Genomic DNA, 12,972 nt, shown 5'->3' with positions numbered 1-12,972 from the left:
AGCATCCTGAGACCCTGCTTGCCAGAAGCAGCTGGACATCTGCCTGCTGATGGAAAGTAGTGAATGAACTCCCTACTTTGCTTTGCTTGCACGCACAGATTTTGCTTTCCCTTCTAAACCATCACTAACTTGATTGACTTGCCTTTTTGTCTTCCTTCTATTTTCTCCCCATTCCTCAAGAGACAGGGGGGAGCAAGAAGCTGGGTGGGTGCTTGACTGCTGCCCAGGGTCAACCCACCACAAAGGCAAATGCAGCTTGAAAATAAGTAACCCCAGAACTTTCTTTTCGTTTTCTCCTTACAGGCTTTCCCTCCCACCGTACTCATCTCTTCTTTTGAAAGGTTTGGTGGAGCAGGAAAGGTAGACAAAACTGCATTTCAAAGTAGTCAAATATTTTCATGGTCAAGAAGTTTTAGAAGTTAGAATAAATTAAAGCTTCAGCAAACCAAGAGAGAAAACATATTTTGGACAGAGCAAGAAGTAACTACAAAAGGAACAACTGGATAATAGCCAGGAAAAACAAGCAAAAAGTATATATAACAAGCATTCCAAAAGTCAAGAATATTCAAGAACTGCAAGTGAGTTAAAAAGAACAATGCTTTGAAAACATTTACAAAAGCCTATGACAAACTATAAAGATCTTATTGAAGTTAGAATTTTTAAAAGGCAGTTTAATTTAGCTGTAAGTCAATTCTCAGAATAAATTTTTCACCATTACAAGTAATGAACCCCTTAAAAACCCTTTAAAAAAGGCAAGCAGAAGAAAAATGTTTATTTTACTTTAATTTTAGATACAGTATCTAGATGCACTTATCTACAAATATTTGTGGACAAACTGCAAGATTATCAGCACTGAGTTGGTCTATACATTACAGAAAAATAGTAAAACACTGAAACATCTGCAGAACAGATGTCTTTACTCTCAGAAAACAAAGGGACAAAAAAAGATGAACAAACTGCCCCACACAGAAAAGAAAGTTGCAACTGTTATTACTAGCTGCTGAATCATGCACTGCTTGAAATAAAGATTGGTTTTTTCTCCCCTCAAGGATGTGTCACATTGTTTGGGATTTGAATGATAAAGATATTATGCAAGATGAAACTGACAGGATGCAAAACAGGGACAGAGACTTAGAAATACACATTGTATTCCTTGCTTATGTAACATATCAAATACCAATGAATTCCTAAGAGAAAAAGATTCAAGGGCATATACATTCAAAGAGTAAGAAGTATGCAAGTTACAGAGAATTGTCTTCACTGTCAACAGAAACTGCTGTAGATCCTTCACATTCTAACAGAATAGGTAGGTATACCTTTATAGGAGCTATTTAGATAATGTAGAACAAAACAGTAAAGTTGAATACGTACCACTTAACTCACCTGAGAATGTAAAACAGACAGAAGTCGGTAGTATTCTTTAAGTTCCTGATGTAAGGCAGCACAAAAACTCTGTAAGAGAAGGGGAAAGAAAAAAAAAAAAGGAAAAGTAATGAGGAGAAATCTTTCTGATTTGATTCTATCACCACACTTCCAACATAGTCAGAAAATTCCTGAATGCAATCATTCTACAAGTTTCAGCATAAAAGCCAATTCTTAGAGAAATGGCCAAACATGTAAGTGCTTCCCTAAGAGCTGCATACACCTTTTCCAAGAATATATATACATTATCAAGTGACCTTGTTTCTCGCTGTCTTAACTATATCAACAGATTAAACTATGACAAGTGTAACTCTTCAAGTAGATGTATCATCTCAGCAATGGCATTAATAATTAGCACAGGGATGTACAAATTATAACATGACCCAGTTGAAGATTTTTTTTTAATAATCATGTAAGATACACTATGCAGTGAAGTAATAGAGTTTACCTTTCAGGAAGGCCTCTAACAACAGAACACAGAAGTTAGGCAATTATTTTTATATTTACAGTATAGACTATATGACATGAACAAGAAAACACAATGCTCAAAAAAAAAATACTCCCAGTAAGTGCTGCGGGATCAAGTACTCTAAATTTTTGCCCTTTTATCAAGTCAGAGTTATATATGATTCTTCACTTGACATGGAAGAAATGAACATTACGAAGTATATCTTAAGAAATCTGTAAAATGGGCAGAAGTTAATTCAGGCCTGAACTAAAGCAAAAACCCTGCTTTGTAAAACAATTCTAGGCACAGCTATTTTAGGTTGTTTAAAACTCAAGATAAATTTTAAAAACAATTCCTGAAATAATATTTGTTTAGTGATAAATATTTTCTACAGTTTAAGGTGGGGGGGGGGGGGGTGTCTTGCTTTGGTTTTGTAATGATCTTAACCTAACACACAGACTAAAAAATTGCCTGCAACACATTTTTCAAAACAGAACTAAAAACATGGCTCATTAATTTGGGACTAAGTTAAAAAGACTTTTAAACCCCCCAAAAAGTGCCTAAAGTTTTTTGTTTGGTTACTTGGAACAATACTCCCATGCACACACACAAATTCTTCAAAATTTTCTAACCAATTCTGAGCTAATGAATTTGATATCTATTTTAATGGATTTTTTTTTTTTAAATGGGAAATTTCCCAGCACTTTCCCCTCAAGATCTTTTAGAATTACAGTCAAAAGAATTTGGAAAAAATAAGGAAAACTTCACAGAAAGAACCCAAGAACTTGAAGTAAAATATTTATTCATTAGAATATGTAAAAGGCAGAAATCATTTCTAGAAGCACAAGGAGAAAATAAATCTTCTTTCCTGCTAAGCAGCTAAGAAGCCTAGGAAAAAAAAAGTCATTAATCTTGCCATTGTATCTTTTTTAGGGAAAGGAGGTTCCTTTCTTCAACTTGACACTATAAATTACAAAGAAATTTGACATTCATTTTATTCCAGAGGATACTGAAGGGCAAAAAGAAATCCCTTTATGCGTAACTCCACTTTTCATTTCTTCTCACTTGCTTCTTCAGTAGATTTTTGAACCTATTAAAGTGGCACTTGCCAAGATAGAGGGTAGAGCAGAGCCTCCAAGAAAACAATCAAAGGCACTGTTTTGCTCAAAAAGGAAGAACAGAAATCATTGACTTTAATGATTTAGTAGCCAGGATCCAACTGGTCACCAATTTTTCAGAGAAGCTTTACAAATTAAAGTTTACATCCAGTACCAATTCCTGCATCACAAACCAGAGACTTTTGCTTCCCAAACTGATACAGAAAAACTGGACATTATCCTAGAATTCTGATTTGGTCTGCAGCAAAAGAGAATTGAGGAAGTAAACAGAAAAAAGTTAAAATGCCCACTGGCTCAACTGGATCTAAATGGGCAAAATGCCAAAGAACAAGGCAAATTATAATTAACTGCCGATTATTCTTTTTATTTTCTGAGGACAAATTAGAACTTAGATATTAATCAGCAAAGTCAGAAAAAAGTGTAATATATTGTTATATCTCTACTTCTAATGTTAATACCTGACATTTTGTGTGGTAAAAACAGTCACCAGAATCATAACAAAAGAGGTGACAGACATCTTATTCTACACCTGATTTAAACAGGGGTTTACACAATCAATCTTTTAGAACATTAGGCAAAAGATGCTTTATAACACAACATATATTCTTGTGCTAAATTCCTTAATGCACAGTGTGCAGCACCTGAAATTCTCAGCTATAAAAGCTATGAAGAGCATGAAGGCATACTCTGTGCCCAGATACTGACAGCAAGAGTGGAATATAAGTTTTTATTTGAACGCTTATGTCCTAGAAATATACACAAGTGCTTGCCTCAAGCAAGATTAGCAGCACTAGAGCTATGCAGATTCAGGTAACTTAACTGCACAGCCTTCTGCACAGGATCTGAAACCTGCATACAGAAACCAAGATACTGCACATTTAAATTCACTGAAGAATTAAAGTTCTCCCCTTATTGTAAACTTGAAGATTAAAGCCAGAGACAGTAAAAATAAGCACAAGCAGGAAGCTGCTAGATAAAGAACCAAATTTCACCCAGATATAAAGGGGAGAGTCCAAAGAAAATGCATACACAGTAGCACTACCATACAAAGCATGGAAATCAGCATTGGATCAGTAGAAAAATAATTACTTATATGTAACTGGAAAGGTTACTTAGAATAAGAGACAGAATGGAACAGAATAAAACATTAGAAAAGTAGGAAGCACTACAGTGTCTCTACTGACCTCTTAAGAAAAATTAGATTGAAGGGAGAAGCACTTCAATTTCTTGGCAGATTAGGTAGGATGTTATGGCTAGAGGCAAGGATAACATTTCTGTCGACTCAGAAGGGATAATATCCAGTTTTACAGAGGGAGCAAGTGAGAGGAAACGGGAATGTCTTAGCAGTAAATGTGGTTTTGGGTATTACAGCAGCAGTGAAGTTACTGTAGACTATAAATCATGATGATGAAACCTATAAAAACAAAAATTAATATTCTTTTGATGCTGTATTCAAAAGAGGGCAGAAGATAATGGACTATTTGCATTTTATGTAAGCTAGTGCAGTACTAACACATGAACATCAACAATAGCTGACAAGAATGTCTCCTGCACACGTCACTAACAACTGAATTGGTCATTAATTAACTCAGGGATGGCACCATCCCATTTAAGAAATGTTTTTGTTTATGAACATGCATGAATAATTTTAAAATATTATTAAAAAAAAAAAAAAAATTAGGAAAAGGAATTTATGAGAGTTTCCAGCTACTAATTACAGGGGCAAATCCTTAAGACCAGCAAGAGCCAATGCCTCTTCCTTGCCTTCTGACTATGACCCATATCAAATGCAGCATCCACAAAAGGAGTAAATCAGATGATGAATGATCCAAGCTCCAAAGTTTATGCACCACTCTAGCACTGCATTTACTAAGTAGTTTCTTAGCAAAACAAGACCAAATATTGTAGTTAGAACTTTTTTTTAGCTGACTCACCTGTCCGACAAGTCCAAATGCACGATCCAAACTCCTCTGGTCTGTATATTTTCTTATTTTATTATGTAGCCACCCCAACTCTGCAAGTCTACTTGTAGTATCTCGGAGGGATTTGGACAAGCTCACCTATAAAGTAAACAGAAACAACAGTTTGCAATTAAGTCAAATCTGTCATGCCAATACTGGTTTCTTCACAAAGGTCCCTCTGCCTCATAAAAAAAAAGCCAGATAAAGAAACAATCATTTTACATTCTACAGCACAGATAGTGCAAAAAAAAGCAGACAACCATGTAATTAGCATTGAATTTGTACACACGTGTTGAAAAGGCAGCAGCACCAAACTACTGGCAATTCTGAGACTTTCTCTTTTAGAAATCTTATTGTAGCAGTATTCATACACTTTTTACATTAGGCAACTATGGCAGCAACAAAATGGTCTTCAGAAGAAAGGAAGAGATCTGCAGTTTCGTGTTGTAGAATCAGACTTGATCTTATCCTGACAACCAGCAAGACTGAAAATATGAGAGTTCTAGCAGAGGTGTTAATGAATGAAACTAATGAAAAAGCTTTGACAAAATAATCAGTTATTGTTACATGTGAAAGAAACCTTTAATAGAAAATAAATGACCCAATGCCTGACTAGGCATCAGGAACAAACTTGCAGAACCCAACTTCCAAGTTTAAGTCCAGCTTTTATAAGTTATTTAATCATATATCCTTCTGAACTCTTCTAGTGTGTTTCTGGTTTTCTTCTAGTATCTCACTCACCTTGCAAGCCCACCTTAGTCTCAACACTCTATTTAGCTACCACTATTTTCATCTGAATGAAATGCGCATTTCTTCCTCTAAATTACCAACAGATAAGACACTGCTCCTACTTGAGATATTCTTCTACCACATTTCACCATATTACTCAAGAACACTATAATCAAGTATTCAAAATTTCATTGAATAAAAAACCCCAAACAATCTGACTGATAAAATAGACCAAGAGGCAGACACTAACTCTTACCCACAGCAACTGGACCTATCCCACCCCTACAGACAATTTTACCGTTGACAGCCAGCTTGGAACAGTCGAAACTAAAGCAAGGAAGTATTGTAAGAAGTTAAGCTGCCAAAGAACTAGAAATCAATCTCATTCATTAAACCTTTTAGTTAACAGTACAGGCATTCTCCAAGATAACAATTAGTGTCAGAGTGTGTTAGCCACACCAGTGTGGGCTTGAACCAGGCTGCAGCATTTGCTTGTAAGACCAGAGTTCAGTCCCTAGCCCTCTTGTTTACCCACAGAGGTACAGCTTTAACTTCTTGAACAACTTCTGTAGGGTAAATTCCAGCCCAAACAAGCATAATTGGACACAGAAACCCTGCCCGCAGCTAAAACCCAAAGAGATGACATAAGAACTATTTAGAATTCTGCAAGTGCAGAGTACTTGGCAAACACTGAGCACAACACACATCCACTGGAATTAAATGAGGAACAAGCAAAATTGGCTTGGTGTTATTACATTTGTATGTCTTAGATCAAATCAGAGGCTGCTATCTTATACAGTGCTGAATGTCACCACCAGACCTAATATTAACACTAAGATTAGGAAACATTTCAGCAAGAATAGCACCTTACAAAGTGTGTTTCTTTCTGGAAAAAAACCCAACAGCCCAGACTGTGTATAATGAGATTTTCTTTGTAAGCTGAGGAAGAACTACATGCTTTGACTACTATTTTGCCTAATGTGCAGTCAATACAGCTAAAGGAAGTATGATCTTGGTCCTCCTTGTTTGTCAGAAGTGGTTCCAGCTGCAGCTCTGGTGAGTCAATCTCATCTTCACTGGGTCCGGTAGCTCAGTCCAAGTGCCAATAAGGAAGAATGGAAGACAACTGACCTCACTAAAATAACTGAAGGCAAAGTTCTCAGGCAAAGATTATTCAGCTGGCTTGTGGTCAGTAATTAAACTCCTTGAATTACAAGTTCCAAGTAAAACAGCTTCTGACCTCAAACCAGCCTATTGGATATGAAAGCTACACAGAAAAACAATGAAATCCATTGCCAATTTTGTAATCGCTAACTAAGTTTTCTTCACATTCCTCTAGAAAAATATATTATGCTACCCTTCTTTTGCCAGATATAAATTTACATATGAAATATAATTAACTCAGTGAAGGTGTTGAGGAATTATAAACTTTGCATCATCTACAGGTAGATGTTTATTAAGAATCTGTTAATTAATAAGATTTAACTTATTTAACAAGAGTTGAGTTTTTCATTTTTCCCTCCATGAAGCAGCTGTAAATGTCATTGTAAAGTAATGGTGAACAACTACACATCTCACTTTTTGCAACTATTATGAAGGAAAAAAGGAAATTAACTCAGGTACCAACATTAAGACCTGTCTACCATGCTCTTGGCACATGAAATGGACCAAAAGTAATTTCCCCACCATTTAAGGACTATGTAATACTGTCATAGAAAGTTTTTAATAGAAGTAAAAATTGAAAGTATCGTCTTTCCATCTAAGCAAGAATATGAAAACCAATTAGCAGAAACTGAACACTGAAGCTGTACTGTCTAAATACGGAATATGAAGATGCTAAAGCAACTAGAGCCACTTTTTTTTCTTCGTTCAGCTGACCCAATCTCACTCTAGGGTTTTTTTGAATTGCAAATAGGTTTAACATCTCACCACCTTAAAGCAAAGTCTCTCAGGCATCTCTCCTATTCTTTTGTCCCCTATTTGATATCTTCATTCAAATTCACATGAGGCCTTTCTTCAGTTCTACTACCAGTCCTTCCTTTCTCAGGTAATCTGCATCTGATCACTTATAATTGTAATCAGGCCCATAACATCAAGTGGCTAGCATTCATTCCACATCTCAAGCTGTTAAACTTAATTCAATAATAACGTAGTCAAATGCCTGCATCTGCTTTATATTAATTCTTATACACTGGAGAGGGGAAATGTTGACAGAAGTCCTCAAAGCCGTAACTTATGAATCCTTCTACTGGATTAGGAGTTGGGAGGCTATTCATATCTTGTGAAATGCTACAGTTTCTTTCTGGCATCTAATTTACCCAATTGATTTTCAACTACTACTGTTGAAACTACTCTGTTGTATTAACAAAAGAGCTCACAAAAACAAAACAAATAAAACCAACCAACCAACACCAGCACAAAGGAAAAAAAAAGGCTGGTAGAGGGAATAAAGACTTGTAATAATATTTTAACTTTTTTACATGTTTCTCATGGCTATTTTTCCCCCTATATACTTCTCTGCACACATATGAAATACAAGTCACCATACAGTACCTTTCCTTCCACTTTGTAGCAATTTTCAGAATTGCACATTTTGATGGTTTTGCCATCTATTCCCTGGAAGACATATAAAACATCTCTTACAAGATTTGCTTCTGTTATTTCAACAGAACCTGGAAAAGAAAAAAATCAAAAACAAAACAAGTATTTAGATTTGTTGAGAAAATTAGTTTTGATTACAACTTTGAAGAACTATTTAGAATAGCCAAAAAAACCCCAAACTATAACAACTACAAAGCCTGTGCTTGTAACCCACAAAGAAGTGTTTTAGGTCCTCTTAATCTGACAGGAAAGCCCAAGATTGCCTTTACCTGCCTCTAATGCTACCTGTGGTTCTCTCAGAGCAATCAGCTTGTATGGCACAAGGCATGCCCTATTTTAACCAACACATCAGCCAGTTCTTAAACTTGTTATCTCTCCTGATCCAACACCAGTGCAAGTTCTGAGGCAAGCACCACAGCAACTTTATCTTTCTTTGAACAAAGAGATGAAGTTGTTAAATTAGACTGTAGACTTACAGAATAACCTCTTCTACATTCACCTAGGAAAAGGACAGTTAATCCAGAAGGAAGAGCTGTTTGTTTCATAATGGCTTTCAATTACATATGCCACTGCTCAGTGAGAAGACTGATCAAATTAGACTGCATATTAGTCACGGAGCTGGAAAACATTTAAGCGTAAACACTGTCTGAAGATAAGTACATCTTTGATTTAGTAAAGCCTTTGCTATTGTAGAATACAGTTTGCTTCTGTTTTCTATCTCTAGTTAGAGGTTAGACTGTGTTAGAGATGTAAGATATTTATGGATTTAAAGGAAACATAAGATCAAAAAAGGCACTGTGCAGGCCATTGAAACTATCCCCACTTTTTCTGGGCAAACCATCACCATGCGCTTTTGTAACTTCATTTAAGATTTCAAGAGTTAAACAATTTTAACAACAACTATCCAGAAATTGAGATGCTACAGCATGCTTCTCCCAATTTAGACAGCACTCTTACTCTTGTCAGTTTGCCTCCCCAACAATCCACTTTTCCAGAAAAAAAAAACCCAAGAAAAATTAAATTCTACTCTTATTTCAGCAAAAGTAGTCTTCACAATACCATTTAAATCTCAGTCTGCCCTCATAACATTAAGATGTGCATGAGTAAGTTGTCCCTCTTAGGAACTTGTAGTGAAATGGTAAAAGATGTAAGTGCGTATTTCTTTAATTGATATAGTACAAAAGTATTAACATCAGCCATACAATGTGCCTTTTTATACTCTGTGTGTAGATGTAACAGTAAGAAAACTTCAAATAAAAGCAAGTAACTTTAGGAGAAAAAAATTAATTACAAGAATCCATTATTCATAGAAATGTATCTTCTTGATAATAGACTTCTATATTCTGAATGCAGTCCTACTTCTATTTCTACACCAGCAAGTGACTACATTTAAGACAACTATCAGTCTTTATACCCATCCCACATAGGAACCAAAGTCACAGCTGCTGGCTGACTCAACGGAAGAAGAATTGTTTTTTATAGCAATCTGTATCATAAATTAAGAGGCAGTGATAGATTTTACATGTCTTTCTATTTCTTTTTCCTATGCTTTTTTCTACTCCTTTTTCTATTTTTTCTTTTCTCCTATTTTGGTATATATTAAATCTACCACATATATAAAACACGTATTTACATTATATACACACGCACACACATCTTCTTGCACATCAATGGTCTTGTTAATTAGGTTCTAAATGCCAAATGTTGCCCTCAGATGCACCAGTACAACTCTGATCTATAAGCCACTGACTGTTTTGTACACTGCTACTCCAAAATGCAGAGGCTGGCAGACAGGCTATATTTTAGTTCCTTAATATCCACACTTATTTGTATAGAAGGTAAAAAAAGCCAAAACAAAAAACCACAGACAAAAGCCTGCATCTCTTATCTTTCTTTGCCAGAGAATAATGGGATGAGTACATCTGCCATCAGCTCACTTATTCAGAAAAGTCTGCCACTTTTACAGTAAAGGAGTTGTCACAGAGATCACCTGTTAAACAATCCTCCTTAGTTACACTTGTGTAAATTCAGAATAGATCCTCTAGGCATCAGTTTCAAGTTTACAGCCACTTAATCATGGAAGTAAATTAGCAATATTGGGAATTTAGGAAGAAATTCTTTACTGTGAGGGCTCATGAGGCACTGGAACAGGGTGCCCAGAGAAGTCGTGGATGTCCCACCCCTGGAAGTGTTCAAGGATAGACTGGATAGCTCCCTGAGCAACCTGGTCTAGTGGAAGGTGTCCCTCTCCATGACAGGGGAGTTGGAACAAGATGATCTTTAAGGTACCTTCCAACTCAAACCATTCTATTATTTTACTAGTCTATATTCATATTTATTTTATTGACAATATTTTATATGTTACTTGCTCTAATTACAACCACTGTAAACAGTATGCTAATTTAAAGAAGAAATAGGTTTAAGAGCTTTATATTCCAGTTCACATTTCCAAGTTCTGAAAGACACAGAACCACAAACAGATGAGTATTTCAACAAGTTCTATTTACTGAGCTCTCTTTCTAACTCTAAAAACAGTAGCATCTTCTGATCATCAAAAGAATGATCATTGCTCACGTCACAATCACTTAACTCTGACAAACACTGGAATGAAGTCAGTCTTTTAAGAGGACCAGATCACAATCAAACTAACCAGTGCAAAAGAGAAATTAACAACCAGCCAAAGACTGTGGCTAAATATACTAGTCTTGCATATTTGCTTCTATCCTTCTACTAAGCACATTCTAGAAAAACACTCTTCAAAAAATTAACATGCTATGATTCCAAAATAATTGAAAAGATAATGGAGGATATAGGTAACTGTGAAAAAAATTATCTTTAACAACTATATCTTTGCTCACCACTTGTATCCCCTTCTCGCCTAGACCTTGGCACACCACGAGAGACAGCATTTGAAAAGCCTTTTGAGGTAGTGCTTTGTAAAGAAGGCTGGCTCGCAGTTAAAGTCCATGCAAGACGTGATCCTAGCTGCTGACGGAGGCAATCTCCAACGCCCGGAGCTTGATAGGATTGTCTACAAGGATAAAAGGAATAAATGTCTTTAAAAACTCTGATTCTATACCCACTACATGGTGTGAAGTGATGCAAATTTTGAGAAATGCCCCAAGTTTTCTGTGGATGTTTCATTCGGGGTGGGGGGAAGGGGTGGTTTAATAAAGGAACGTTAAAAAAGGGTACAGAACATACAAGCAATTTATTTCTTCCTATAAGTCTACACTTTCAAAAAACCCCCCAACCTGTAGAAAAGTTTGACATACATGATTTCATATCAAAGATAAACTTTGATGAAACATAATTATGCTGAAATAGGTTAAAAGTAAAGGTACTATAACAATAATAAACACAGTCATAGTAGAAAAAACTAAACATTTAACTTTTGTTATTACCTGAAGCTGCAGTTACATGTCAAAGAACTAAAGGAAAATAGGGAAAGAGGAAAAAGTTCACTTTCCAGCCAGTCTACTCTTTCAGATAACTTGTATCAAGTGCCTAAAAATGTAATCAAGAAGGGAATATCCAGACAAGTTCCAATTTCCCTTCCAACTTGTCAGTTCTCCTCACAAAGGAAGTCTTATATATGCAAAAATGTCACATTGGCCAAGTGCCAATCATCCAGAACCTCCCTGGTTGGCCAGGACTGATAAAATGACGGAGAGTGTCTTCCACCAACTCCCTCATCACTCTAGGATAAATCCCATCAAGTCCCTCACACTTGTGAGCATCTAGGTTGGTCAGCAGGCCAGTAACTTCTGCCCCCCAGATTAGAGTGGGTCCATTCTGCTCCCTGTCCACATCTACCAGTGGAATAACCAGTCTCAGTGTTGAAAACTGAGCTCTGTTGTGTTTAACATTAGTAACACCTCAGAGTACAACACTGAATTTTGGCTGTTCAGAAGAATGTACTCCAGAAAAAAGAAAAATAGGTATAAAGAGAAGTTCCGGAGGAACAAAGCTCACAAAGATCTTATTTGGGTTGTTCAGCTCAGACTACAGGACTAAAGAGCACAGTGAAACTGCTATAAAATGGAACAGCATGAACAGGTCAGACCAAGAATATGCCAGTGTATTGGGTTGACCCTGAGTTGATGGACAGTCTTTAAGACCAATGACGCTTCTCACAATTTACATATTTAAACTGCACAGAAAGGCGGGACTTCCCCCTTTTGTCGGAGCTCGCCTGTCGGAAGGTGGGGGGGCTCCAAGCCTCCCGGCCCCGCCGGGCCGGGCCGGGGCCACTGCCCCTTCCCCCCTTTCCCAACGCTGCGGCACGGACCCTGGGTCACTGAGGGGGACTGTCCCAGAGCCGCAGGCAGCTAAAACCAGCCATGGACTGCTCACAGCTAAACCCATCCAGCGCGGCTTCTGGGGACAGGCGGGTCCCTCTCCCCTCCATGCGGAGCCGGCGGAGCCAGCAGAGCCTCCTGTCTGCAGCCAGCACACTCCGTGCTGAACTGAAGAGGACACCACGCAGCCAGCAGCACAGAGGGAGCGAGGCTTTCCCCACCATAAAGCCCGAACAAGAACACCCTTCAACATGGCGGTTTCAGAGTCAGAGAGAAAGAGAAGTGAGTCCCGTGGGACGGAGCTGAGCATGGCGACAGGAGAAAAGAGGGTGGTGCCGCGATTCTGGCGCGCAGCTTAAAAACCTTCTTGCGTGCCGTAGTAAGAAACTGTA

General features: G+C 37.3%; 1 protein-coding gene across 2 annotated transcripts in view; it reads right to left on the bottom strand.

The window, feature by feature from the left end:
• TUBGCP3 (tubulin gamma complex associated protein 3) overlaps positions 1–12,972 on the bottom strand; it is a 50,518-nt gene that overhangs the window by 18,087 nt on the left and 19,459 nt on the right. For both annotated transcript variants that reach the window (XM_048328013.1, XM_048328003.1), the window contains exons 6-9: positions 11,138–11,310; positions 8,232–8,350; positions 4,923–5,048; positions 1,384–1,452 (exon numbers count right to left, since the gene is read on the bottom strand). In XM_048328013.1, the coding sequence (XP_048183970.1) occupies positions 1,384–1,452; positions 4,923–5,048; positions 8,232–8,350; positions 11,138–11,310 (487 nt within the window). The remainder of the gene's footprint in view (positions 1–1,383; positions 1,453–4,922; positions 5,049–8,231; positions 8,351–11,137; positions 11,311–12,972) is intronic.

Source organism: Corvus hawaiiensis, chromosome 2, assembly GCF_020740725.1.
Source record: "Corvus hawaiiensis isolate bCorHaw1 chromosome 2, bCorHaw1.pri.cur, whole genome shotgun sequence".
Classification (NCBI taxonomy): Eukaryota; Metazoa; Chordata; class Aves; order Passeriformes; family Corvidae; genus Corvus; species Corvus hawaiiensis.
Note: the sequence above shows the minus strand (reverse complement) of the source record. Positions and strands in the feature narration are given on the sequence as shown.